Genomic DNA, 26,769 nt, shown 5'->3' on the forward strand with positions numbered 1-26,769 from the left:
ATAGAGTTAAACTGAAAGACTTCCTGGATGTCTACAGCAAATGTGCTCTAAGAGCTGTCACTGATTCTTCATTTCTATCCCCATTTTTTAGGTTATTATTTAAGTGGAAACAGGTGTTCATGTAGCTTAAGGCTCTAAACTGTGCCTTCCAACAACTGCTCTGGAAGATCTTCTGGCTCCTGTGAAAGCAGTTGAAAGCCAGACCTGTTACTTTACAAAAGCATACACTACATATTTACAAAACAATTCGAGGAGCCTTTTAGTTTGGCTTTTATTTGCTTCACTGAGGGAACACAGACATCCAGTTGCTCCATTTGCCTCTCCCCTCCAGGGAGCAGAATAGGACTGGGATGGGAGGAAGGTTTGACAATGCCCCCCTGTCCCTGCAGAAAACTCTGTTCTGTTCTCGAATCACAACTGTATATCCCAGTGTGAGAAATCACCAAAAGGTCTCTTCTGCAGTACTGGCTGGGTTTGGGATGTTTGTCCTAAACTTCAGTTCTGTAAAACTATTTTCCTCCAGAGGAAACAGTCCCAAATCTCAGATCAGGTGATCCTACTTACAAAGGCTTTGATCTTGCACAGCTCCAAGCGAGTACTGCTTGCAAGATTGGGTTTGTAAGTTGTAAATCCACTTCAGAGTCCTTTAATATGAGAGGTACAATAAATAAAACCTACATGTATAATTTTCTGCTCAGGCAAAGTAGTTATCAATGTGGTACGAACAGCCAGACTTCTTGTCTGCCTGGAAAATGAACCTCTAGCTTTATGATTAAATTCATAAAATGTTAAAGTGGCTGCTTGTTAAGGAGAGAAATGAGCTTAAATATTTTTTTTCCTAATTCTGACCTGTATTAGTGAGCTGAACCAGTGCCATAATGTAATGCTGAACCCTGTCCCTTGAATGGGGAAGCAGCATTCTGATGAAATGGCACATGTGGGTGTTTGTGCTTTGTATTGTATTTTAAGTGTCACGGGTAAAAAAAAAAAGATGAAAAAGAGCTGGTTTTAGAGCTAGAATCTTACTAAGTATAAACAGGCAATTGTTTATTGTGGAGTTGTTGTTCTTCACATGTTTTCAAGGTTAGTCTACAGATCTTCCCAGCTCAAAGAACCAAGGAGCAATTGCTGCCTTCTCTGTAAGCTCCCTCAGGTAGGAAACTGCAGTACTAATAGAAAGAGATATTTCTATTGCAAGTCAAAGGTAAAAATCATTATTTTACCTAAATGTCTCTTCTTATCAGTATTTTGAGTTGTACACTTAACTGCAGAGGAACATTTTGTCCTGAGATACATGAATGGCCTTTTCTTACAGTGCTTGTTTTAACTGAGTGCGATAAAAATGTCACATTTCATGAAAATCTGTGGATTTTGCAGAGGCTCACAAGTAGTTGTGACATAAAAGAATTTTAAGCAGCAAAGCTCATATCCCACTTATGGTGGTGCTGTTAAATGAGAATGGAGATTTTGGAGACTATCCCAAGCCTTTTGTTTTAAGAGCAGGAGGGAACATAATAGAGCTAATTTCCACTTACCTGCTGTTTGAGAATATCCTTCCTAGCCAAGGAAACAGTACTGTCAGTAACCAAAGAGCTACATTCACTCCTCTTGTATTGCAGATTTGATTGTTGTGCAGATATACTCGTAAGTAATTAAGAATTGGCAGAGATCTGCATTACCTAACTTTGGTTGAGACGTGCTTGTGATTGAGTTCTTTAGTGACTCAAAGCTTCATACACAGTTCAGAAAATAATAAATAAATAAATAAATAATAAACTGGCAGATTGGTTGTACTTTTTGGTGTATCTTTACAGCAACATAACCCTCTTGCTCCAGCCCCTGAAACTCCTGCTGAACAGCCCCTGTGCAGTTCAGGCTCGGCAGTCCTGTAACGTTATTCCTGCAGGGAGCTCTTTGCCAAGCATTCTTATTTTTGAATCGTGGCCCAAGAATGTCAGACCACAATACACAGTTAGTGTGCTTGACTATACATAGCATCTTGTTTACAGCAAGACAGGATTAAAATTAGAAGTGTAGGAAGGCACAGACCAAGCTACTGGTACCTCCTCTCTGCTGCCATATGTCCCTCACCTCTTGTCTGTGCAGTTTGTTTAGCCAGTGGCTGAGCACTAAAAATTACTGAGGGTCGCTTTGCAGCCTGTCTGGGTGCAGGTCCTTGGCACGTGTGCAACTTATTCCTGTGGGTAAAGTATTTACAGGATTTGAAGAGTGTGCTTTTAAATCCCCAGGAATCCCATTCCTGACACCAGACATTCCGAGGGTCATCTGTGGCTTTGTACACGCACTTAATTCAGACTGGACCTTGCAACTCATAATCTTTGCTTTGATACAGTTACAAGAGCTGATGGTCATGTCAGCTCTGTATGTGCTAGACAGAGACTGTCCTGTCTAACCATGAGCTTGTTTCCTGAAGCAATTTTGGTTTGTGCCAATATGAGCAGCACCTGAGCACGGCTCAGGACGGTGCAAGTCTGGAACTGTTCTAAATAGTTAAGGCCATGCTGATTTGGAAGGAAGGGAGTTTAGGTGTTTGGATCTGACACTGGCACTTGCCCTCATAATCAAAGAAAAGGCCCCTACATGAGGTAGCAATACCAGTACTGCAGGGAGGCACCAGTGATCAGGAGCAGCAAAAGAATAAAGTAATAGAAACCTGGAAAAACTGACAGAGGGATCCTTGACTGCCGTCATACATCTGAGCTCAGTAAAATTAGAAGCACAGCAGATGTCAAAAATCTTACAAGAATTGCATATTTTTAGTTTCTCAGAATTCTTTCAATTAAAATGAAGGGGAAGACCACAAGGTGAAAACTCAGGGAACATGTTTTTATGGAGAAGAGGAGGAGAGAGAACAGAAATGTCTCCTCCTGAAATCTGAGCACATGTTCTAAAAAGATGATCATGAGGAGTTGTATTTAATCAAGAACTTAAATCTAATGACTGAAGTGTGATTTAATCCTGTTTCAAGCGAAAACCTCCACAATGTTTTAACTGTAATGATTTTTTTTTTTGCTACCAAAATTGCCATAATTTCAAAAGGGATTTAAAACCCAGACTGCCATGAAAGGACATTGCTTGTGAATTCCACAAAATGTTAACTACATTGATACTAATCTCATGGCAGAGTGAATATGCCAAATTCTTAACAAATTGTATTCAAATCCAAAGTGTATAAAAGCAGACTCTGTTCTTGAAGGGGAAAGTGCCAGGTAATCACTTTGTTGCATCTCTGAGAGGATTATCTCACACAGAAGCCTTTCTTTTAAATGCAGGCACCATTATAATGAATCACTCAGATTGCTCCAGTCCAAGAAGGAATTCATGGAAAACAAACATCCCCATGAAAGATCCACCAGGGATTCCCTTTCTTGCCAGCACCCAGGTTGGTTCATAACTGTAAACGTGACTCTTTGTTTAGTATTAAAAACTGTGCAGCTTTACCAGGTTACACTGACAATGAAAAAGTTGAACAGAGTAGCTGGTGAGTGTTGAGGGCTGGAGCTGCCTGCCAAAAACAAGCCATGCCAATAGAACTGCTGGTACAGTGTTTTGTAATAATTCCCACTCAGACAGGAGACCTTGGAGTTGTATTAAATCCGGGATTTATAAGCATATCTTTAGCTATGTCAGAGATGTATGTTGTGGCCCTGCTTGTTTTGCAAAGCACAGAATATATGAATAAAAAATATCACAAATGCAGGGGTTACTTAGAATTCTAATTGTAGTATTGGAAAACAAAGTGTCTGGATACCACAGCAGTGATGCTGATGCCTTGATGTTTACTGTGTTTCTGGCCAGAAAAGCTTCTGTTGACAGCAAAAGTGTGGCAGGTCCTGGAACAATGTCAGTTCTCGGTTTCCTATTTAATCATATTCCCTGGCCCTATGACTTGCTGGGATGCTGCTAGATTTTTGATACCTTGCATTTTTCCTGTAGTATTGCAGCCTCTCTTGGACATGAATAATACATTTCAGTTGTTCATGGTTGTTGATGAGTTGTATCTTCACAGTTGGTGGAGAAAAAAAAGGTCTGCTTTTTGTGCATCATCACTGGGATGTTTCTTGTTTTCTGAATTGCTCGTTTAAGGAGTTTGTAGAAGACTTGCAGATGTGTTAACCACCTACAACCACAAATAAGTGTAAAATGGAGGCAATACCTCCATCCTTCCCCTTCATTTGTATTCACGTGAATACAAAGCTGTGAAAATACCTGGGCAGTGTTTGTAAAATACTCAGATGGAATAATGATGAGTTACATAGAAATGATTCGAGGAAAGAGATGGTTCTGTGCTGGGGCTTAGACAGTGGAGAGCAAATAAGAAATGGAGAGAAAACAGAAAAAAATGTACTGGTGCAGTATCCTTGGTCATTCCTACAAGATACAAAGTGAAAATGCCATGGCCATGTGACACAAAATATCTGTAAAATATTCTGCCCATTCAGGTTTGTCTAAAAGTGAAATAAAATTTGGTAGGTTATCTAACTAGGTTATTGTAAGGCAGTTGATTAGATACAGTTTGTCATAATTCTCTTCATTTGTTTTCCCCCCCCTTTTTGGCTTGCTTGAGTGGAGGAAGAATTCTCCTTTACCTTTGTACTGATAATATTTGATATGCTGAGTGATGATGAAGTAGGTGGTAAAGTGACGAGACACATAAAATCTAAACTGATTTTTTTCTTGCAGCCTTTTGAAAAAATCACCAAAACCAAACTGGAGTAAAGCTAAATTATTTTTAAAATAGGGGGGAGGTGGGGATGAAGTGATGAGTTAAAACCAATTTTAAGTAAAAACTTCCTAGAAAACTGAGCAAGGACAGACATCTCTTATTTCCTGTTGTCTTTCCAGTTCTACCAGAATTAAAGCTGCTCTGTGGAGCTGATTTTCTACAGACATTTAAGACCCCCCATCTCTGGAAGGAAGAAGACATCAAAGAAATAGTGGAAAAGTTTGGTTTGGTCTGTATTAGCCGGGCTGGCTCCGATCCCTCTCAGTATATCAAGGAATCAGACCTTTTAACTCAATTTCAGCACAATATCTTTCTGGTGAAAGAGTGGATTCAGAATGATATCAGTGCAACACAGATCCGCTCAGCCTTGTGCAGAGGGCTGAGTGTCAAATACCTGCTGCCAGACCCAGTTATATCCTACATTGCCCAGCACAACATCTACACGGAGGAGAGCGAGAGGAGGAACGAAGGGGACCTGCTGCAGCCTCTGAAACTGCAGAACCCAACAGGAACCCCCCTGAGGGACTGATGTCTGCAGGGGCTCCACACACAGCCAGTTTGTCCACTGACATTTCTTCAGAAAGTTGTTTCCTGTTAATAAAAAGAAAGCCCGTCAGCCCCAAATTTCTGGAAATCAGGTGGTGTTTTAAACAAGCGAATCCTCCTGTGGTAGTGCTTAAGCAAAGGGGGATGCTCAGCTGCACAGCTTAAAATATAAAAAGAACAGCTTCCTTGTGAAAATAAAAGGAGATCTTCATAATGAACGGTCATCTTTAGTAATGCTTAAAGGTGAAACACAGTATTTTCCTAAATTGTAATTCTGTAATCTTGCAGACTGTTTTAGTGTGGAGATGGCTTACTGTTTGAAACAGCAAAATAAAATGAACCGTAACCTTATAGAGATATGTTTAAATATATGTTAATGCTAAAATTTGACTTTATAAGACCCTAAAAAACTTGTTGAGTTTTGGCAGTTTGGCCAAGAGATGGAAATATATCTTTCTTTCATGCAAACACTTAAAGACACATGTAACACTTATGCCACTTTTGAGCCTCTGCATTCTCAAATTCCAGACAATCCTCATCCCCACGTTTAAATTGGTTTACTTCTCTGATCCAGAGTCTTCTATAAGGGTAAGTTGTTGCCAAAGCCCCAGAGTAGATAATATACCCAAGAAGAACATCACATGTTCCATTTGAAAATAAACAGTGGAAAATAAATGAAATTATTAATAGGGCTCAGTCTTTGAGCCATAATTTTAGCCAGAAAACTCTGTTCTCTTCTGTGCTGGTTGCCTGTTGTGCTGAATCAGTATTTCTCATTTCTGACAGAAGACACCTTCAAAGAATATAGAAACTCTTAAAGTGTTGGTTTTGTATTTCAAAGTTTCTTAAAGTTCAGTAGTGATGTAGCATTTATCAATATACACAGCTAACCACTGCTCCTTAATACGAGTTTCCACTTCACTGGCCCTTTTAGAACCCTTAGTTGGCCAAACAGCTTCCACTGGTAGTTCTCTAGAATTAAAGAGCTTGGGGAACAAGTTGAAGTAAAGCCAGACCCAAATTGCTTTCACTGAAAGAGCCTGTATGATTGTTTTCTGGAAAGAAGAAGGTATAAAGTAGCTGAAACATATTCAAGAAAGAAGATTTTGCCTCAAAAACCATACAAGATAAGCCTTTGTATAGCTTTGGCTGATATCCTAAACTAAAGCTATTTAAAAGGCTTTTTTTCTGAGTGGCATGAGAAATGAAGAGTAATATGGTTAAAATGGATCTCCCTTACAGAAGTTACATGAAAGGTGAAAGTTTCATTGGGTTTCAATCAAGTCATCCTGGTGTCATTAGAACCTCCGAGCTCAGCCCTGTGGAAGGGTTTAAAGGCAGCACTTCAGCACTAATCGGATTAGGAGGACCTGCATAGCTCTGGGGGCTAAAAACCAGATAAAAGAAAGCAGAGTTCCAGCTTGCCCGAAGAAAGGCAGTGAGCTGTGTGGGGCACCATCAACACACAGTTCCCAGGCTTGGATTTTGACAGTTCCCTAAAGTAGGGATGCCTGTGGATTTCAATGGGTACTGGAAAATGGTCAGCAATGACAATTTTGAGGAGTATCTGAAAGCACTGGGTAAGGTCCCCTTTGTACTTCTTCAATAAATAATCAATAAATGCCACCTTGGTCTTTACATTAATCTATTTTTTTTTTGTATAGTCATAAATCATTTTCATGAGAAATGTTTTCTTCAGGAATGCACTTTAAGAATTACCTTAAGGAAAATTATTTCACCTTAAGCAGCCTCTACTTTTTATCATCTTGAACCTTACATTAACAGGGATTAAACTACATAGCTCGAAGGGGTGGCGGATTTCAAACCATAATTTGAAAAGAGTAAAATTTTTATGTTTAATAAAGAATCAGTACTGTACATTATGCAATGTTGTGGTTTTGTATTTGATGTTAACTGTTAGTATTTCTAGAGAAATACTCAAGGCCTTATGAACTGCCCAATACAATTTTTTTTTTAAGATTCCACGAAATGAGAAAATTGAAACATTAAGTTATTGAAGTTAAAAGAATTAAGTTGTGGACTTTTTCCTGATGAGAAGGCTGGCCTGAAAGATCTGGACATTTTATTTATCTTTGTTCCTTTTAGTTCTCCCAAAAAGTGACAAGCTTATTTTTGTGGGCGACTTTTCTGGATAAAAATAATTGTTTTTCTTTTTCAGATGTCAATGTTGCCGTAAGAAAAATAGCAAACTTGGTAAAGCCTGACAAAGAAATCCTTCAGGACGGGGATCATATGATCATTAAAACTCTAAGCACTTTTAGAAACTACATCATGGAATTTGATATAGGAAAGGAGTTTGAGGAGGATTTATCTGGGGTGGATGATCGCAAATGCATGGTAAGAATTAGAACTGTAACCACGGGCACAAAAAAAGAATAGTACTAATCTGAGGCCTTTCACAGAGCTCATCTGTTACCTTTTTGTGAGGCTATTCCTAAAATTATTTCTGTATTTCTCAGTTGGCCAAGATGTACCTGCAGTTTTGGGCATGCCTTTACTAATTTTAATCAGGAGCACAAAGCAGTTTTATCAGTGAAAATTGATTTCAATTCATTTCAATGAAAATTTGCTCAGTTACAGTGGGATATTCATTAGTCAAAAAGGCATCTCAGTTCCTTTTCAGAACCTCTTCACTGGATGATGTTTTATGGTAGAGGAAATGCACTGATTGCAGGACCAGGCACTTGTCCCCATGTGTAAGAATGGCCAAGTGCTTGAAAAATTTATGTAAGTTAATTAAAATTATAAAGATATATTACTTAAAAATTATTATATGCATTTATTAGAGCAGACACATTAATTACTGGAACAAATATTATTGAAATGAACAAACAGGACTTTGAGCTGTGACTTATGAGCTCTTTTGGCTTGCCAGGGAGACAGTAGTTTTTATCTTATGACTGATAAATAGCAATTAACAGGGGAAAAACTTGAGAATACCAAGTTCTCACCTTTTAGTTTGAAAGCATGATGCTGGCAATATTCTACAGTGAAGAAGTTGATAAACAAAAGACAGTTATCTCGAGAGGGACTATAGAGGAGAACTCTACATCTACATAAAAGAGAATGAATAGATTTCCAAGAAAGATAGTGCCATTTAAAGCCAATACTTTTATCTAACACTAGGATATGCAAATTATCTTTTGCTCAGGTCATGGCAGGAAAGGGAAAGATTGTGGAGACCAGAAAAAAAAGAATGGCTACGTGCTGAATGCCTCAAGTAACCCCTCTGTACTCCTTGTTCCAGAGGGTCCAAGTGCACAGGAGTGCAGAATCCAAAGTGCACAGAAGGGAGGAGCACATGGATTTGTGAACAGGGAAATACCCCAATGACACAATGCATTTTTGACTCCTGGAAGGCTCTTAATCAGGATAATGAGGTCCAGATGCACTGAACAGTTATGAGCCCACAGAAGGATTGGACTTAGGTGGCTAAATTCCTGTTTGAGATAGCAATGTTCAAAACATCTGCTCACGGTGTTGGTGTGCACAGAGCTGTCTCCATCTAAGCATTATCTGTACTTAAATGCCATTAAACTCCCATTTAAAGGAGGACTAAACCATCCTCTGCGTGGCAGAAAGAAGTCTTTGTGCTCTGAGGCTGCCTAGCAAGTGCCTGCATTGAGTTCTTACAAAATGGGTGAGAACCAAAAAATCAGATTCAGAAGGCAGGGAAATGTGGTCCTTGCCTAATCCTGCTTTCAAAGTGCTGAATAGATTTAACACACAACTCTTGATTTCTTGAGAAATATCCTAAATATTTCCTTATTTGTAATAAGCAAAAATGTTCTACCCTTTTTTGCTAAACTGAGTGATAGGGAAGAATTCAAAATGTTAAACCAGAAAGAAGAAACTGGAGGAAGATTATTTTAGCCACTACAACACCGATTTGATTTGGAGTAGAACCTAATTCACCCTACTTTCAAAGGTTACTCAAACATTTTATCTATTTACTGTTTAGTGCAAAATGTTTATTCAGCCTTGGAAGCAGAAGGTACCAGCACCTTCTTGCCTTTTCAAAAAAAAAAAAAAAAGAAAAATCAGAGGTAATCACTAATCCTGACTGGTTTTTTTGTTAAGAATGACTTAGGGATGTAACTCCACAAAACCCTCCAGAGGTCTCCATGTCTCTTTATGGCCTCCAAGAACAAATTCCAGCTGCAGCTGTACAGTTCAGGTCACTGATCCCTGGTTCTCTGCTTGCCTTGTAGCAACGTATCACACTTAATAGTTCCATTTTCCAATTAAAGATTTCTACATGAGGCCTCTGTTTTGTCAAAGGCAAAACAGTATAAGAAGCTCTGTCTTTCTGAAATCACTTCAGTCCAAATCTGACAAACATTTGGAAAAATTTGCAGTTGTTAAGCAGCAAAATAACTCCAACACTGCAGAAAGAGTCCTGGGAGAGCAGGGTCATGGAGGCTATAAGAGATACTGGACCCCTCCCTGAGTGGTGTTATGAAGAATACCACCATGAAAGCAAAGGTTGAATATTGTTCTTGGTATTTCCTTTGCTCAGCTGATGCTTGTGGAACTGCCTCCATAAATGGCTTAATCATTAATAGTCAGACTGTGTAATGGGAGAGATTGTGAATCAATTATTGTTATTTATGTTGTGGACTGAGCAGACCACTGGGCAAGTTTCATCCAAGTAGCTCAATGTATGAGCAGTACAAAGTAACATGGATAAGACAAATTGCACATTAAACATTAATCTGTATAGCAGAGCAATCATCAGGAGAGTAGCAAAAACAACCTTAGAGGTAATTCACCCTATAGGTATGGATCATTTTTCCTTTTAATGAAGAATATATCATCTCACTAGAGTTAACATAATGTTAGCACAGTGAACAGGTTACATCTTGTGTGTAATTCACTGAAATTGTGTTCACCTTTCAGTTGTAGAACATATCCTCGAGTCAGGCAGGGTAGAGTGTAACTACAGTAATTTCAAATCAATACTGTCCATAGTGAGAAAAGGCTAAAAAGCTTTGCTGATATTTATTTTAGAAGTAAGTTGAAGTTTTGACACTGGGAGTTGATACTCCTGTGGCAGTACAGGCTCTCTCCTTCATTTCCATGAAGGCTCTTTCATTTCTCTAGTTGGTCACTCCCAGAAGCCTGTCTGAACTTTCTGGGTCAGGGAGTTAATTGAGCAGGATAAACCTCAGGAGTTTCAGTTTGTCCTTCTTTTGACCCTGAACTGTCTCTTTCTTGTATGCACATGTTTTAGGTGACTCTTTAAGATTTTGTTTCAGTGGGGAAGTGAACATGTGCTAGTTTGGAATCTTGAGAAACTCAAAAGTTTCTCCCTTAGTTAAGGATGCAGTTTCTCTGTTAGTTGCCCACACAGGAGAGATCCCTAATCCCAGTGCAAGGTACTTCCATGAAAGCATGGATGGATCCAGCTGCAGCACAGCCTGATCTGCTAAGGAATACAGACACCTGCATTCACTGAGCCCCATAATGCTGCCATGCTGCTCCTCCAGCTTTCCCCCAGAGATTTTATCTCCTAGGGAAAAGTTAAATGACAGTTTCTCTGTTTATTTGGCGATTTCAGCAAAGTGTTTCTGCAGATTTAATCATACTTAACATTCAGGGCTGTTAAAAACTTGGCAGTTGGAAGTACAAAGGTACAATGAAAGTTGACATATTCAGGAACCTCTTTTATTTTTTGCAAACATTACAAGGAGCACAAGATGTAGAAAGAGGTTTAGAACATTAATATTGTGTTACATTTTTTCTCCTGAGGTGTGAATCGGACCATGAAGTAAAGTTTCTGCTACTCTGGAGAGTTTGTTCATGGTTTTAATTGGTAACATATATCAGATGGATAGTGTACCAAGACAGAAATTTAAAGTGAAATGGATAACTCTGGCTTTGGTATTTCCTGCATTGAGTATTTGATCCTGCTGTCTTAATTCTTAGTGAAGCTCCAGTCTCATCATCAGATTTCCTCAGTTTTAAAGATAATGTCTGTAATCACTCATCATGATTAATTTAGTGGCTGTCTCAGGTACTGCACTAAGTATGAAACTTTGTTTCATGTGTATAAACATTAGTGTGGGAAAAATTTATTGTGCACTAAAGAGGCAAGACCTTATTGAAACAACAATTAATTGAAAACCATCTCTGAGAGTATATCCCATTCATCAGCAGATAATTCTGCTTTCCTTTTTCACCACCAGTAATAAAGAGTGGAACTGAGGAGTCATCTGCAATGTATGTACCAGCACACATAAAACCAGGGCAGGATTTGACACTAAGCAGAAAATATAAGCCTTCAAAGTGTATTTGTTTAATATATAGTAAAAAATTTACAAAAATATTAACTGAAAAAAACTTAAAAGCTGAAACAAAGGCTGAAGTTCCACGTTCCAAGTCCTTGCACCCAATGAATCAAAGCAGCTTGAAAATGGGATAGCTCAGATGCAAAAGTTACTTCCCTAGAATTTTTACTTTCCTAATCATTTTGCTGCTGAAGTCTGAGGAAGCTTGTGCATTGTAGTTTTTCTCTGCTGTTCAAGCCTTTGACTGAATTGCTTTAGCTCACACTATGCTGACAGAGACTAAGGGCTGTTTAAAAACTCAGGGAAGATTTTATGTTCTAAATATAGAGCAGCAGAATTCCTTGGATAACTGCAAACAGTGTGAGTTGCATTAGAGCTGCATATTTGGCCAAGCACATGAGGGCTGCTCCGGTCACTCAGAGCCTTGTGCTCTCTGCCAGAGTAATTTTCTTCTTCCATTGGAGTGGGAAATGACATGACAATGGCTGGGAACTGGGAAACAGAATATGGGAATAATAATATTAACCAGTTAGTTTAAAAAAATTGAATGCAAGCAGAATATAACTGTGAATAAGTTATCAAATGGGTATTTAGGGTTCCTTTATTGGAACTATTATAACTTGTAGTCATAGTTAAGACTTGCTGGGGTGGGGTAGGGTGAGGATTTGGGAGCTGTAGAATTCACTCATCAGAACTATCATCCATCTTAACCATATGAAGTAGCTTCCTGAAAATATAGGCAATTAATGTTTAAGACAGCCACATAAGGACTGTTCATAGGCACCTGTTACATGTACCTTATCCTACTGAGGGGAGATAAGTTGTTTGAAACTGCAGTTTTAAATAACAAAAATGCCTTCTGTGACACTGATTCCTCTCTAGTTCATATGAAGTTTGGTTGTTCTGGACAGAATTTGATTTATACCACTGCAAGGTCAGGATAAAGCCCTGTTACAAAATCACATGGCTCATGAAGCTTATTTAACTATTTAGGAAAGGTTCTTCTGTTACACAAATGGAATTCACAGCTCTTAATCTAGTTTAGAGTAGGTTTTGGAATTAAGAGTTTGTTGCTAAAAAAACAACAACATTCCAACACTTGGAATTTCAGTAGGGATTCCCACAGGATGAGAAGACTCACATTGTGTCTGTCTAGTAAAATGCAAGATCATCAATATATATTTATTTGGTCCTTCTGGCTGAGCTGGTTTGTTTCTTTACCCTTCACATTCTGTCCCTTTTGGCTTGTAGGTATTTTCTCATATACTTGGTTGGCTCAGGCATTTTTCTGGAATCACTGTAGCTGGGACTAGTCTTCTCCCAAATTTAGTGCCCCCTCTCTCTCTGCAGCACTGTATTTTCCCCAGCTCCTCACTGGCATTATCACTGGTTACTTTTTTTTAATAGTTTAAAAGAGGTAGACTTCCATATAGTTTTCTGTTGATATTTCTGACCTTTTACAAACTGCTCTCCACAAGTGAGGAAGAAAATCCCTCCAGTAAATCCCCTTGAGGTCTGGAGAACAGAGGTCCACTCCTGGCTCTGTCTCAGACTCTCTCAAACTCTAGTTCATCCTGTCTGTGCCTCAGTAAAGAGGGGCTCTTTCTCCTGCCTTGTTTCACCCTGCCTGCTCTTTTGGCATCACTGCTTATTGCCTGCAGGTGAAATGCTCAGCACATTCACACAGTGACAGCAGATGAGATCTCCTGAATCTTTTGCCATATAATTTGTCATAAACTTCGAATTTTGCAGTGCTGGATTCACGTCTAAAATCTGAGACTGATCAGAAGCTTTTGAGCTGGTTATTCACAAAAGCACTGCTAGCACACTGAAGTTCTGTAGGGAGCATGGGTTTGGATGGGTTTAGCATTTCAGCTTTTTGAGAATTCTGAAAAGCTCTGAGAGTTATGAATGCAGAAAGTACAATCAGAAAGAATCAGCTGAAAAGCTGAGAACCAGATGCAACAAATCCAATTTTGAATGGCAAGCCATTAGTGTTATGTACAATTGCATCTTGCTAAAACTACACAGGGGACAAATCAATTATACACATTACTTAAACAGTGAGTGTCTTAGAATCGATTCTGATCCTTGCACAAAGTGAATTGGATGTGCTGGTTTTTACTCCTTTTTTTTTTTTTTCTGGCATAGGATATACACAGCTCTTCCTATTTTTGTATTACTTGTATACAGTTTTATTTCAGTAGGAAAAAATATCCACCATGCCTAAGAAATGAAGCAATATGCACTGTCCAAAATGTTGATTCTACCCTTCCTCCCACATATTGCCAGCTGCATGGCCTGCAGCTTTTCCACTACTCCCTGCACCATATCCTTACTCATTGCTCTTATGAGCAAGGATTCAGAATAAGGCATTGGAACATTTAAGATCTGCTCCTATCTGACAGCAGCTTACCTTTGATCTAAAGCTTGACAATCCAATCCCAAGCCCCTTTCCTAGCTATTCTAGCAATGGACATGCTGACAGTAATAGAAGCAAAGAAGACTTTATCATGACCTAGGTACAGTGTGGCTAAATATGGCCAGCAGCAGGATCTTGAGATAAATCCAGGAATACAAACACTGATTTTTCTGTTGGGTTTGTTGTTTTCTCAGTGGTTTCTCTCTCTGTCACCAGACACAGATTTGAGGAGATAAAAGAGGTTACAGGACAGAGAAGATGACAAACCCTGAGCATGGCTGGAGCCTCCTGGCAGCAGCGTGCAGCCTCCTCCACAGACCACAACAGTACAGAATGTCCCTTCACAGCTACATTAGACTTTGGCTGGGACATCAACATTAGTTTATGCCATCAGCACTTCATTTGATGAAAATTTCCCCTGCAAACTGCTTACCAGAGGTTTTTATATCACTTTGATACTTAGGACAGATGAAAATGCTTTATCTTGAGAAGCTATTGGATACCTAGTTGGATATATTGCCACGTGTGACCAAAAGTTCTGGGATATTTTCTTTGGTGTTATTTTTAAACACTGTACAGGACATGGCTCAAATTGGATTTTCCTGTGTCATCTGACCTAAAAAAATGACCTTCCATTGTTTAATCCTTCTTAAATCATAATTACAGTTGTAAAATGACATGTCATTCTCACAAGCAGGGCCTTGCTGGATTGAGATGGAGCTCGGTGTGCTTTTAGAGCTTTGCAGTCGTTTGCTGCACCATATATAGAGACAACACTCTGAAGGGTAGTAGGAGAAAAACAGAACTGGTACTGCTGCGTTTCTCCTGCAGACAGGAAATCAGTAACATAGTTTGGATGAAAGGTGGTAGCTGCAGTTCGTTTTTGTAAATGCAACGTGTTAAAAAATCTATGTAGCATTAACAAAAAATGTTCATGAACTACTTTGAAAACAAAGTTATTTTCTTTCATTTGTCTGTAAAATACATTATGTACCTTCAGGTGCAGAGCACCTGACACAAAGCAGCACAGTAGGAACAGCCAACAGGGGAATGGGAAGCATTGTGCAGAGCCAGCATCAAATGGTTTTGCACTTAGACCTCACTGGGAAATGCAAAGTTCTCTGATAACGTGTTTGATGACTGTTTCAGTAAATGGCAAAAGTCACTATCTCTGGCTGTGGGACAGTATGACTTGCCACTAGAGGCTGGAATTGTGCAAGACTTCACTACTGTTCCTGGAGAAAAAGCAAATACATAGTCAATGATGTGATTTGGTTTCATTAAATATTTCATTTAATAAATCTATCTTGTCTCATAACTGAAAACGGTGATGAGAATATTTTAATCATAATTTCTTCCAGCTGTAATGTTCAGGAAGATGGTGCTGCTATGCACATGAATTTAAATCTTCATAGCACAAAGAGATTAAATCACTAACTAAAGTGTGTGAATGACCAAGTAATGAAAGGAAAATACCAGAGTACAGAAAAAGTGTAAGATTACAGAAACCATAGCATAAAACTAAAGAAAAATTGAACTTTTTTGTGTTCTCAGGCTTCAAAGGTTTTTGCATTTCCCAGAGGAGCTCCATTGTCTATTATTACTCTTCAAGAACAAAGAGTATGTAGTCTGAAAAATGTGCAATATTGTTGGTTAGAGTTTTTGAGAAGACTCACTCTTATTTGTCTTACTCCCTTACCTTTTCTTGTGTACCTTCAGTATTTTTAATGGCACATTAATCACCATTCTCTGTTGAAGTTTCCTACAGAATTATATGCATGTGACCTAAGAAGTATTCATCTTAGGTTTAAGGATGATCAGGCAGTGAGTAAGCAAAATTTAGGTGTGCTTAGGACAGATTATGTACTACCTAGTTAAAAGGAATAAATGATGGCTTCCATTTATCCTGCAGGAATCTTCAGTTTTAGAGAAATACTACATTTTCATCTACTTGGTTCTGTTACCATCAGGAAACTGCAGTTTTCAGTGTCCTCTGAGTTAGTGTACCTCTGCTCTTGCTTGTGGGGGAAGATGAAGAATAGGAACTGCCTGCCTGGGCAAGCTGTGTCCACCAAACCCTGGCAAAGCTTTCCAGCCATGGCTCAGTGTCTGTAATCGGGCAAACCTTAGGTAACACTATTATCAAAATGGGGGCAAACAAGGTTAATTATAAAGGCCTACTTTTCTAAGAAAAGTAGCTTGGCATAAAAGGTAGAGTGTTTCTTTCTCTTGATAGTGTGTGCCAGGAGGGGAAAACAACAGCAACTGAAGGCTCAGGCAGAGCTGCCTTAGTCTGTTCCAGTGCGTGGCTCCTGATTATGCTGTGGTGAAATCTGGATCCAGTCTTCAAAAATAAAATCTTTGCTCTTATATACAACAAAAGAGATGATGTATACCAACATTTGCCCTACAGTGGTATTTTTGGAGTGTTATTTTTATGTTCTGACTCAAATGTTTGGGAATGTTGTAAGGCAAGCATTGCTCTGTCTTAGATGTTGGTGGAGGGTGCAAATGTAGCAGCCACAGCACCTCTGACCTCAGCCACCACTCACTGTGTGTCTCAACAGAGATGTTTGGAGAGGAAGAACTTGTTTCAGTCTGAGCTGAAAGAGAATTTTCTATCTTCTGTATTAGTGTGCCTTTAATAAAAGAGACATTGAGACATTACAGTGTGATCTAAAGAAAGCCAAGATACAGGTGCCACTGATTAATCTCACTGTCATAGAGTTGTTCTGCTAATAACGAAAAGGACATTATGTTCTCCTGCAATATTCTGTCCTTTATAACCTTCAGAACAAAATAGCTACGTACAAAAATCAGAAATTGTATGGTTTACTCATATCCCCTCAGCATTTATATTTCTCAAAGGGAAGGCAGAGGATGATAACTGAGAATATTGCCTGATAAAGCAGCTTGGTTAACGGTCTGTGGTATTATAGTCTTTGTGGTTATCACCAGATTGCAAAAAGCAATATCTAATCCTGACTGGAAAAACAAGAAAGCCAGAGAAAAAATTGTGTTGTTTTCTGAGATGAAACAATTTCAGTCACCCTTGGAGGCTAAAAAGTTAACATTTCCTTGAACAGCTACAAATATTTGTGAATTGCCCCCAAATGTACTAAGCCGGGGAATATTATCAGGCCTAATAACTTTCACAACTGACTTTGAACATTAGTAGTTGGATTAATAAAGTTGGGTCTTACTTTGTCATGGTGTATTGCCTTTGAATTCCCATATAAACCCACAAAAACTATTAAGGTAGTCTAATGATTAAACTATGCTGAGCTAATACTCAACAGATACAAGTGCAGTTACTAAGCAAGGTTGCTTAGTACAAATGCTTCATTCCTCGGTATCCCTCACATGTACAGGTTATCATTCATTTTCTGTTATATTCATTTTCAGAATCAGAAATTCTTAGATATGTTAGCTTATAAACATTTTTGACTTTGAATCTGTAGACATCCACTTAGAGGCAGAGATAACAAATAATAGGGGTCAAACAGAGGAGAGAATTTATATTGTGGGTGAGCACATAAACTGCTGTTTTACCCAGATTTGTTCCTTCCTCCATTAGCATTTCTTACATTAAGAGGATATGGTTTCATTAAAATGTTATCTCATCATCATGGCTGGGCTTCATGAACGAAGATTTGGGAAAGGTTCCACCCATGATTGTTACAGGCGCGCTGGTGGCTAAAAAGGCCAATATGAGACAGGCATGTCTGGTTGCAAAAGGCACAGCAGAAAGACTCCTTAGGTGGTAAATTCTGCAAGACACGATTCTTTCTGTGTTGTCTCTTCTCCTCAAGGGTGATCCTGTGTGCGTTCTCAAAAGCATCAGCAGCGTTATAGATGGTGTGTCTCCAGACCTCCCTATTGGAGGCCAGAGTAGACCAGTTCTGTTGATCAATGTGGCCAAGGCTGAGATGTTGTTTCAGGGAGTCCTTGTATCTCCTCTTTGGGGTTCCTCTCTTGCGGCAGCCGGTGGCAAGTTCACCATAAAGCAGGATCTTAGGGAGGCGGTGGTTGGTCCTTCATCCTGGAGACGTGCCCTGCCCAGCACAGCTGTGTTCTCAGTAACATGGCCTCAATACTTGTGACTGCTGCTTGTTCTAGAACAGATGGATTGGTCACATAATCTGAGCAGTGGATGTTTAGGATTGTACAGAGGCAGCGTTGATGGAAGTGTTCTAAGAGTCACAGGTGGTGGCGGTAGATGACCCCCGATTCGGAACCATATAAAAGAGCAGACAGCACTGTGGCTCTGTAAACACTGATCTTGCTGCACGCAAGACGAAAGGCTGCTTTTCTCACGTGACAGGATGGCAGTGCAAGGTGTGCTTGGTGGGCAGTTCTCTTCTTCCTCAACAATTCCTGGATCTCTTGATTGTTTTCATCAAACCAATCCTTGTTCTTCTTGAAGGAGAACCCTAAGGATTCTTCAGAGGACTGCAGGAGGCTGTTTTTAATATGCCGGGACCGGGGCTGGGCCGCGCTGCGTGCAAAAATGTTATCTACTACTTGGTTTAAATACATCATTTTCCAAAAGCAAACAGAAGAATTTGCAAATGTGTTTTCCAAACTGAAGAGATTTTTAGCAGGGACACATGAGTTTGTCTTTCAGAGACCCCCTGTGGTGCAAAGAGACTATATGTGATCAATACCAATGCCTTGCCTGTGATTATCTATTCTGGCACTCCTTCTACTGATTCATTTTCCATGCTTGTTTAGTCTAAAGCTTCCCGCAGTAGGAAGCTGGCTGTACTCATGCAGAGATAGTGGCTATCATGGATATCATTTAAGGATTAATTGTTTGTGACATGCACTGATTAAATAAATAGGACCACGTAGTTCCTGAGTGTTGAACTGGCATTAATTCTCAGAATGAAAAATGGAGGCTGACTTCTCTTAGAAACTACACAGGATGGATGCAAGAAGTTTTCCTTAATGACAGATCAGAATTCATCATCTCTCCTGATTTGGCTACTCGTGCAGGCAGTGGCTGAAGGCTTTTACAAGATAGACAGTAATTTCATATTTAGTCCTCAGAGCCACTTCAAACAAGCTGATTTAAAAGCCATGTGCTAATACTGATGTTAAATTATCCTCATGGAACACAAATTGTCACTGCTCTTCCCTCTTTAAATATTTTACAGAGTATTGCTCCTCTTTATCTTAGGGAGATGTGAAAGGCAAATTGTCAAGCAACACTAACCAGAGTAACAAGCTGGAGGATGCACCATTGTGCATTTAAATAGTTTTGTGAATCAAGTTTTACTGAACTACTCAGGACAGCACCAATATTCACAAAAGTACTGTGTTGAATACTGTAACACCTGACCCTCACTCTCCTTTGCCAGTCCTGGCTCAAGTAGTTCCCCAGCCTCAGTTAAAAGGCAGGATGCTGGGAAAGTCACCAGTTTGCTGATACTTCCAAACCACTCTGCTCGATAAAGGAAGGCAGATTAAGACATGAGGAAAAACCAGCTCAGTATTGAAAAGCCTTGTTCATCCGTAATGCTAGGAAGTGGGAATTTTTTTCAGGTGGTGCAGCTGGGGAATCATTCTTAGGGTGGAAGAACCAAAGTGAATCAAGTTTTGAGCTCCTTTTGTAAACACAGCGTTAGGCTGCAGAGCCCTTCTCCTGCTGTGTTTGTCAGTAGGGAGGGAGCAGTGTGCTCTCATCAGCAGTGATTTTGATGGTATTTTTTTCTTGCATTTAAACAACTTTATCTCATCCTTCCAGTTTTTAGCAGGCAGTTGGGCAGCATCTTTCTGTTCGGGCTCATTTCTTTTGTAGTTACCCTAAGTATTGTAACACTCTGCAATTCTTACGAGATACATTAATCATTAATTACATTAGAGATAAGTTTTGCTTAGTGGAAACCAATCATAAAATCAGAGAATACTGTGGTAACACTGAACATGTCTGTTTTGTTAGACCACTGTGTCTTGGGATGGAGATAAACTTCTTTGTGTACAGATTGGAGAAAAAGAAGGTCGTGGTTGGACCCAGTGGATTGAAGGAGATAAAATGCACCTGGTAAGATCATGTAAGAGGTTTTAAATGCCACTCTATTAAAATGGTTGGATGTAACACAGCAGGGGATGTGCTGTTGTTTGGGCCACTTGGACATAATTATGTATCTGTGCAGCATTTGACTTGTTTCTAAAGCAACAATGTCTTTTAGAGCCATTACACTTTTGTGTCCCTTACAAAGACTGGTGGTTTCAGAGCACCACTCTGTCTGTTTTAACTATCTGTCCAGACATGACAGGCTGAAATGTTCACACTGAGGAAGATGTTTAACAGAATGTCCCTCTCACAGTTTCTGAAATGCTCAGTATGGGAGCTGGTAAAATTGCACACCCAACACTAAAGGGAAAATACATCATTGTTCTTTTAAAATAATTACAGGTCACACTGCATTATAGCCTGCAGAACTAAAACAGCAATTAAGTTTTTCAAATGTATGTTCTTTCAGATCATCATTTTTATCTTCCTGAATTAACAGGACCTGAAAGAAGATGCCTATTCTTTTATCCTATAAGGCTTTATAGCAGCCTCACTCTCTCATCAGTGTGGGTAAAAGGCAGCCTTCCTGCTGAGATAGTAAAATCCAGCCTCCATTTCTGTTCAGGAATATTAGTATTCAGCAGCCTAAATGGATGGTCTCTAAATATTCAAATCAGTAGCAGAGCTATGAAATCTTTGCAAAAGTACCGCAAACATCTCCTAAACACTATTTTCAGGAAGTCTCAGAAACCAGTTCAGGAAAGGAATATATATGACAACTTCCCCACTGGACGAGGTACTTGATCCAATGCAGGTAGGGAGAAAGCTGCTCAGTGATCACCTTAGAGCTGAGGCCCTGGCCTCACACAAAGTAGGGGACCAAGCAATAAGGAGAGTCCAGAATTGCCTGTACCTACATTACCAGTGCTATTCAGCACAGTACAGTATTTCCACACGGCCTCCCAGCTGCCCAACAGCTGCTGCCATGCCACTGAGCATCAGCCCTTTCAGATTCTCTGCTGGCAAACAGGTTGCAATGACCCATTACAATGTCTGGCCTAGAAGCTGAGTTTACACCTTGCTGCACTCAACCATGCACATGTATGCACTCATCTGAAAGATATATGACATAAGTGAAACAAGAGCAAGTTGCTCTTGCACTTCTCTGTGTTGGCATCCTGGTTTCTGTCCCTCACCAGCTCTGCAGTCATTCTCTCTTCCCATTTCCTGTCCCCAGCATGGATTTCTTTAGTCCTGAGTGCTGCTGTCCACACAACCTGCCCATGGACCTCCAGGCCCAGACCACTTTCTATACTTGTCCCTGTCAAGAGGTTGATTTTAGAAGTCAGAAAGTACAATTCAGTTTCTCAAATATATGTCTCCAGTGCCACTCTGGGTACCCCAGGGTAATCTGACTGACCTGGGGCTCTTTCCAGAAGGCTGTACAGGGTTCTGTGTCACACCTGCCAGCTCATGCAGGCATCATTGTACTCATTGGCACTTGTACAATTTATCACAGTCTGTCTCAGAACTCAGTATAAAATTACTTCATGCAAAAAATATTTTAGAGTCCACTCCCCGGTATTTCAATTTTATCACTTTTTATATTTCATGAACTTCAAAACACATCCTCTTTACTTCTCTGAATCCCTGTTAAAAACACAGTAAAGAGTCCCATTTCGTACCTTATTTTTGACCAGCTAAGGTAACTAGGGCTTGAACTTTTGAGAGTGCTTTGATAGAATGAGCAGTTACCTCTAAAAAATTGATACTTCGATAGCTTTATGATCCTATTGAACTTCACACAATGAGCCAAGTGTTAATTCTTCCACAGTTCTGTAGAGAGTGATACCATATCCCTTAGTAGTTTATTGTTTCCTATTTCCTTCATTTCATTCCATGGTCTGCACTTTGTAGTTCTTTTTCCTCTTTAGATTTTATTTTATGTGAGTGACTTATTTGGCCATTCTCCATTTCCTTTTGAGTTTTATTGCCCTTTTCTATTGTATTGATTGCTTCTGCTCTATAGGTTTTTGTCACTGTCAGCAGATCTCTTAGCCCTTATTGCACACTCCTTCTTCTGGGTTATCCATGGAGTAGTGAACAAAACAGGTCCCAAGTAAAATCAGTGCATTGGTCTGCTTGGTGTGCCAGTTCATTACGAAGCACTTTCTCCTCTTGGGGTCCAGCAACGTATGTCAATAAGGTTATCAACTTAATGTAAGGGTTGTGATGTCATTTTATCAAAGTAAGTCCCCCATAACAAATGTGCATAACTTCCTCAAAGTATTCCTACAGCTTTATTAAAAGTCTTGTCTAGAAAGCACAACCATCCCTTCTGCTGGCTCATACATAACCTTTGTGTCCCTTAAGAGCTTCTGCACTATTTTTCTTCCACCTAAAGCAGCTGAGCCATGCCCACATCCCATGTGCACACATCCCATGTGCACACATCCCATGTGCACACATCCCACATGGACACACCTGTGGGCACTTCTCAGCTCAGAGTTAAGTAGTCTCAGTAATAGAGAAGGGTAAGCAGGTGAACAGCAGCAGCCTCACAAATCAGAGGCCAGGATGTGATCATTATTGCTCCTGCTTATGCCCAGTTCACAGGGATCCAGTGCCTGGCAAGTGAAGATTTTTGGAAAGCTCTTATGGAACACAAAGGAACAGTAGAGAGCATTAGGCATCCAGTGTGCTCAGGTTCAGGCCAGACTGGCTGCTGTGCTGCTTTAGCAACTCCTACACACCTGTGCTTTTGTCCCATGATCTCTGTATGGGCCTTCAGCCTGTGTCTGCTTTGGCACATTCAGTCAAATCCACCTCCACTTCTTTATGTGTCCAAACCAGAAATGCCCATTGCAAAGATCTGAGCAGTTGGATAAACTGCAAATAGAGAATAATGCACAATATTTGGCCCTTTAAGATCAGAGGCTGAGACCATCTTTTACCAGAAAAAAAACCCAAACCAAATTGTTTCTTTTAGGATGAAAAATAGGCAAAAATATGTACAAGCTTCCCAAACTAATTTAATAGACAGTTGTGGATTCAAATTAAGGTGGACATACACATGAATCCATGTGTTCTAAGTAAAAGTTGTATTTTTAATTATTTTCTCTTCTTAGGAAATAAGAGCATGTGGAGTAATGTGTAAGCAGGTCTTTAAGAAGGTACAGTGAGCCTACTGCTGATACAAAGTGAAGAACAGTAGAATTTACAGACTTAGCACCAAAACTCCAAGTGCTAATACTGAACATCATCAGTGACAAGAGCAAACTCAGAAATGAAGATCACATTAGAAATGTATCATTAGAATAAAATATTTTTAAGAAATCATTTTGAAAAAATGACTGCAAATAAAAGTATTTTTAGAAATGCCAATAAAGATACTAAATGCTATAAATGTGTGCATATCCTAATTCTTGGCTACACCAAAACAGGACTTTCCAGTGCAAAATAAGAGGCTGGAGGTTAAGACCTTGTAAGCTAATTTTTGACTCTCAATAGACATCACCCTTTCACAGCCTTAGCAAGGGGCCTCCACGTGGTCTTGTTGTCAAAAGCTGAACTGTAGTTGTAGGGGAAAAACAGAGCTGCAGGATGAGCTTACACTTACATCCTGAATTCAGTGAAGCCAGTGAGGATTTGACCATTAGCTCCAATGGAGCAATACAGCACTGGAAGTGTTCCACTAAAAATAAAAATCTGATTTCTCAAAATGAGTGAAGTTATGGATCAATAGTCTGCAAAAACACAGAAGCATGGCTAAGGGCCAATTCTTTCCTGAACACTTTAGCAAATATCTGCCCTTGCATTTTGTTTTCTTATTCTTGAGAAACTAAGAGTAGGATCACTGCTAGAAGCTGTATATAACTGTACACACACCACACTGCAGATATGACTGGCACTGCTTTGTACCATATAATTTGCAGAGTTTTTTATGACCCATCACAGTCCTCAGTGGAGACTGAGCGTGTAGCAAAGCATTGGCTGAGCAGTTTCCAGTGCTGGTTTAAACATTAGTTGGAGTAATAATCTTCAAAGCACACTGTTGTCTTTTCAGTCCATCAACACACTGGATATACAATTAGCACCACCACTCCACAACAAGTTCAAAAAGAAACAAGGACACAGGGTGTCTGGTTGGATCAGACCTTCAGTATGTAATAGAATTCCAAGTGTCTCCTAGAACAACTGTTGCCAGCCATTTTCCAGGACTCAATCAGTGGGAAGTTGCTGTGGCAGAGTTTGAGGTGTTTTTTAAAGTGTTCTAAGATGTTCTACTTTTCCCTACTCTTCTGCAACTCCTGTGCACAGCATGGCTTTTGCCTTCCTTGGGAACCCAATGCTGACAGAGACTTTAGAAATGTAAATGGGAACAAATGCTGCCATTCTCTACTAATCAGGGTCTGCTTTAAATGATGCACTATTATTAATCCTGTTTAGGAGCCTGATCCAACAGGAAGGAAAGGAGGTTCAGAAACAGCCATTGTGAACTCTGAGGTCAGCACAGCAGGGATGATAAACTTTCTAAACTATGGTATTTCAGTAGTGCTACATTTACAGTGAGTTTAGCACCAGATGTGCTGTAATGGACATCTAATTCAATTTTCTAAAGTTTTGGGCGTTGTTTTACTTCAGAAAGTACACAGAAGATATTATTCATGAAGATTTAAGCATCCCCATGTGATAAACAGGTGAAAAATACTCCCTCTCCATGTAAATTCTTGTGTTACTATGGCAACAGGTGTGGCTCATACTACTTAGAATTCCAGAGAATTGTTTACTTTTTTCCCCTGTAATTTTTTTTTTTTTGGCAATACTCTTCCTCATACTGAGGAAGTCTCGGGGAATTATGCTTGGCTGAGTCAACCAGAAACATGCAGGAGCTGTTTTTCTCACATGGAAGAGTATGTTTGCCATGCAGCTGTGTTTCCATAGCTAAATGGATACCCCTCCTGACCAACATATAGACCAGCAAATAATGGTGTTTGAGTTTTCTTGGAGTGGAACAAGTTACAGTTAAATAAGATGGAAAGGTACCAGGAGAGGGGAAAGGACCAGAAACCTGTGAATCTCAGGTTAAAATACTTCTCTGCTTAAGGGAAATTGCAAGTAGTTGTCTACTTAAAGTGCTACTTATCATCCTATGCAAGGTTGGGGATTTCCCAGTTGCCAAATTTCAGTGCATCAGTCATTTGTTTTTCTTGAAAGATTATTGGACACAGAAACTTCTTTCCTTCAAGTTCCTAATTATGGATTTCATAATCATGGACACCCTCCAGGTACCTCTCCACTCTTCAGCCTCAAGGAAAGCAAGAGAACAATGGAAAATAATGGAAAATAAGTAACTGTGTAATAAAGTGATTTTTGGATAGTGACACCACTATCCAAAGTTAAACTTTGCATAGTTCTTTTAATGTTCAGCACTGAGACCTTTTTTGAAATGTAGTTTTCCTTCAATAGAACTTGGCAGTTCATAACCCTTAATTCACCAGCTGTCTTCTAATTTTTGCCTGCAGCTCTCTGCAGTCTTGTGTAACATTGACAAACTCTTTTTGCAGAAGGTTGTAAGTGGATCAATTAACATCTAGCTAAGTAAATCCAATTGTTAAAAGCTATTATTATTGTAATCAAACAGACAGCTTTTCCCCTTTGGGTCATTTGGTACAAGGGCAAATTTAGCACTGTACTAATAACTAATGGCTTATTAACCAGGAGCAATGTAACCTGCTGCTAATTATGGAGAAAAGGCAAGCTCCCGAAGTACTGCCACAGCTCGTGGACGTAAAATACAGAAACTTCAGAAATATTTAACTTTTAATACATTGGCTTCAAATCAGCTCAATTGCTTGTCATGATAATTGTAACCTCTTATCTCTCCTGCAGCAATCCTTTCCCTTGGAAAAGGAAATTATGTTCATTCATTGCTTCCACCACGATGCTTTCCAACTGATGTGTATGAAATGAACCATGCTGCTGCCACAAACCTTGAACAATTGAAAATGTACCATAAAAATATAGTTTAAAACTTTCTCCATAAAATAAATGCTCGCTGAATGTATAACATTCAGCAGTCACCTGACGAACATCAGCCTCCCTGACTATTTTCCTGACTACTTAGTAGCCAAGACCTTCACAGTGAATTCATATGCAGATTTGCTTACTACTCAGAATCAAACTTCATATTGATTTTCTTGATCTTGCACAGAATTTCAGCTGTGGTTTGCCAATACCAACTCTGTATTTCTGCAGAACTGCATTCCTTCCAGATAATGGAAATTTTTTATTTTGTAGGGAAAGACCAGTGCCCACAGCTGCAGTGTGAATGGACAGGCAAAAGGGTGCATTGCACCATTTCTAAAAGTTAAATTCATTGGTTTTATTCTCGATCCAGAAACCTCTAGGTGAGAAAAGCTGAAGAATAAAGGCCAATGTGTTCCATAAGGCTGATTGTTTTACTTCAGTTCCCCCAGCTGGGGATTTGTGTGCATTTTCTAAGTAGGTGTGATCTTCTGAGGATGACTGGGGAACTTACTCCTACATTTTATGGTTCTGTGGCTTTTCAGTGAAGGGCACCCAGAAGGAATACATACCTTCTGTCTCCATAGCACATGAAGGCATGTTGTGGGTGTGAAATTGCAGCCTTACAGAAGAAGTAGAGAGACAGAACCATGGGTTTAGCAGTCATGGTGCAAGAGAGCAAAATTCGGTGCCTGAA

General features: G+C 39.5%; 1 protein-coding gene and 1 long non-coding RNA gene across 8 annotated transcripts in view; both read left to right on the plus strand.

Annotated features, from left to right (window-relative positions):
- LOC116791762 (retinol-binding protein 1) overlaps positions 1 to 23,451 on the plus strand; it is a 38,791-nt gene extending 15,340 nt beyond the window's left edge. For 4 of the 7 annotated variants that reach the window (XM_032698065.1, XM_032698061.1, XM_032698063.1 and 1 more), the window contains 2 exons: positions 3,294 to 3,403; positions 4,867 to 5,371. In XM_032698065.1, the coding sequence (XP_032553956.1) occupies positions 3,294 to 3,403; positions 4,867 to 5,276 (520 nt within the window). In that variant the 3' untranslated portion in view covers positions 5,277 to 5,371. Of the gene's footprint in view, positions 1 to 3,293; positions 3,404 to 4,866; positions 6,874 to 7,472; positions 7,652 to 19,970; positions 20,073 to 23,173 lie in introns of those variants that run through there. The other 3 variants (XM_032698064.1, XM_032698066.1, XM_032698067.1) reach the window with 3 other exon arrangements.
- Positions 14,235 to 17,183, plus strand: LOC116791764. The gene is made up of 3 exons (XR_004358844.1): positions 14,235 to 14,464; positions 15,581 to 15,646; positions 15,997 to 17,183. It is a non-coding gene; the product is annotated as an uncharacterized LOC116791764 (long non-coding RNA).
- Positions 23,452 to 26,769: the final 3,318 nt, after the last annotated feature.

This window comes from Chiroxiphia lanceolata, chromosome 10 (genome assembly GCF_009829145.1).
Source record: "Chiroxiphia lanceolata isolate bChiLan1 chromosome 10, bChiLan1.pri, whole genome shotgun sequence".
In the NCBI taxonomy this organism is placed as follows: Eukaryota; Metazoa; Chordata; class Aves; order Passeriformes; family Pipridae; genus Chiroxiphia; species Chiroxiphia lanceolata.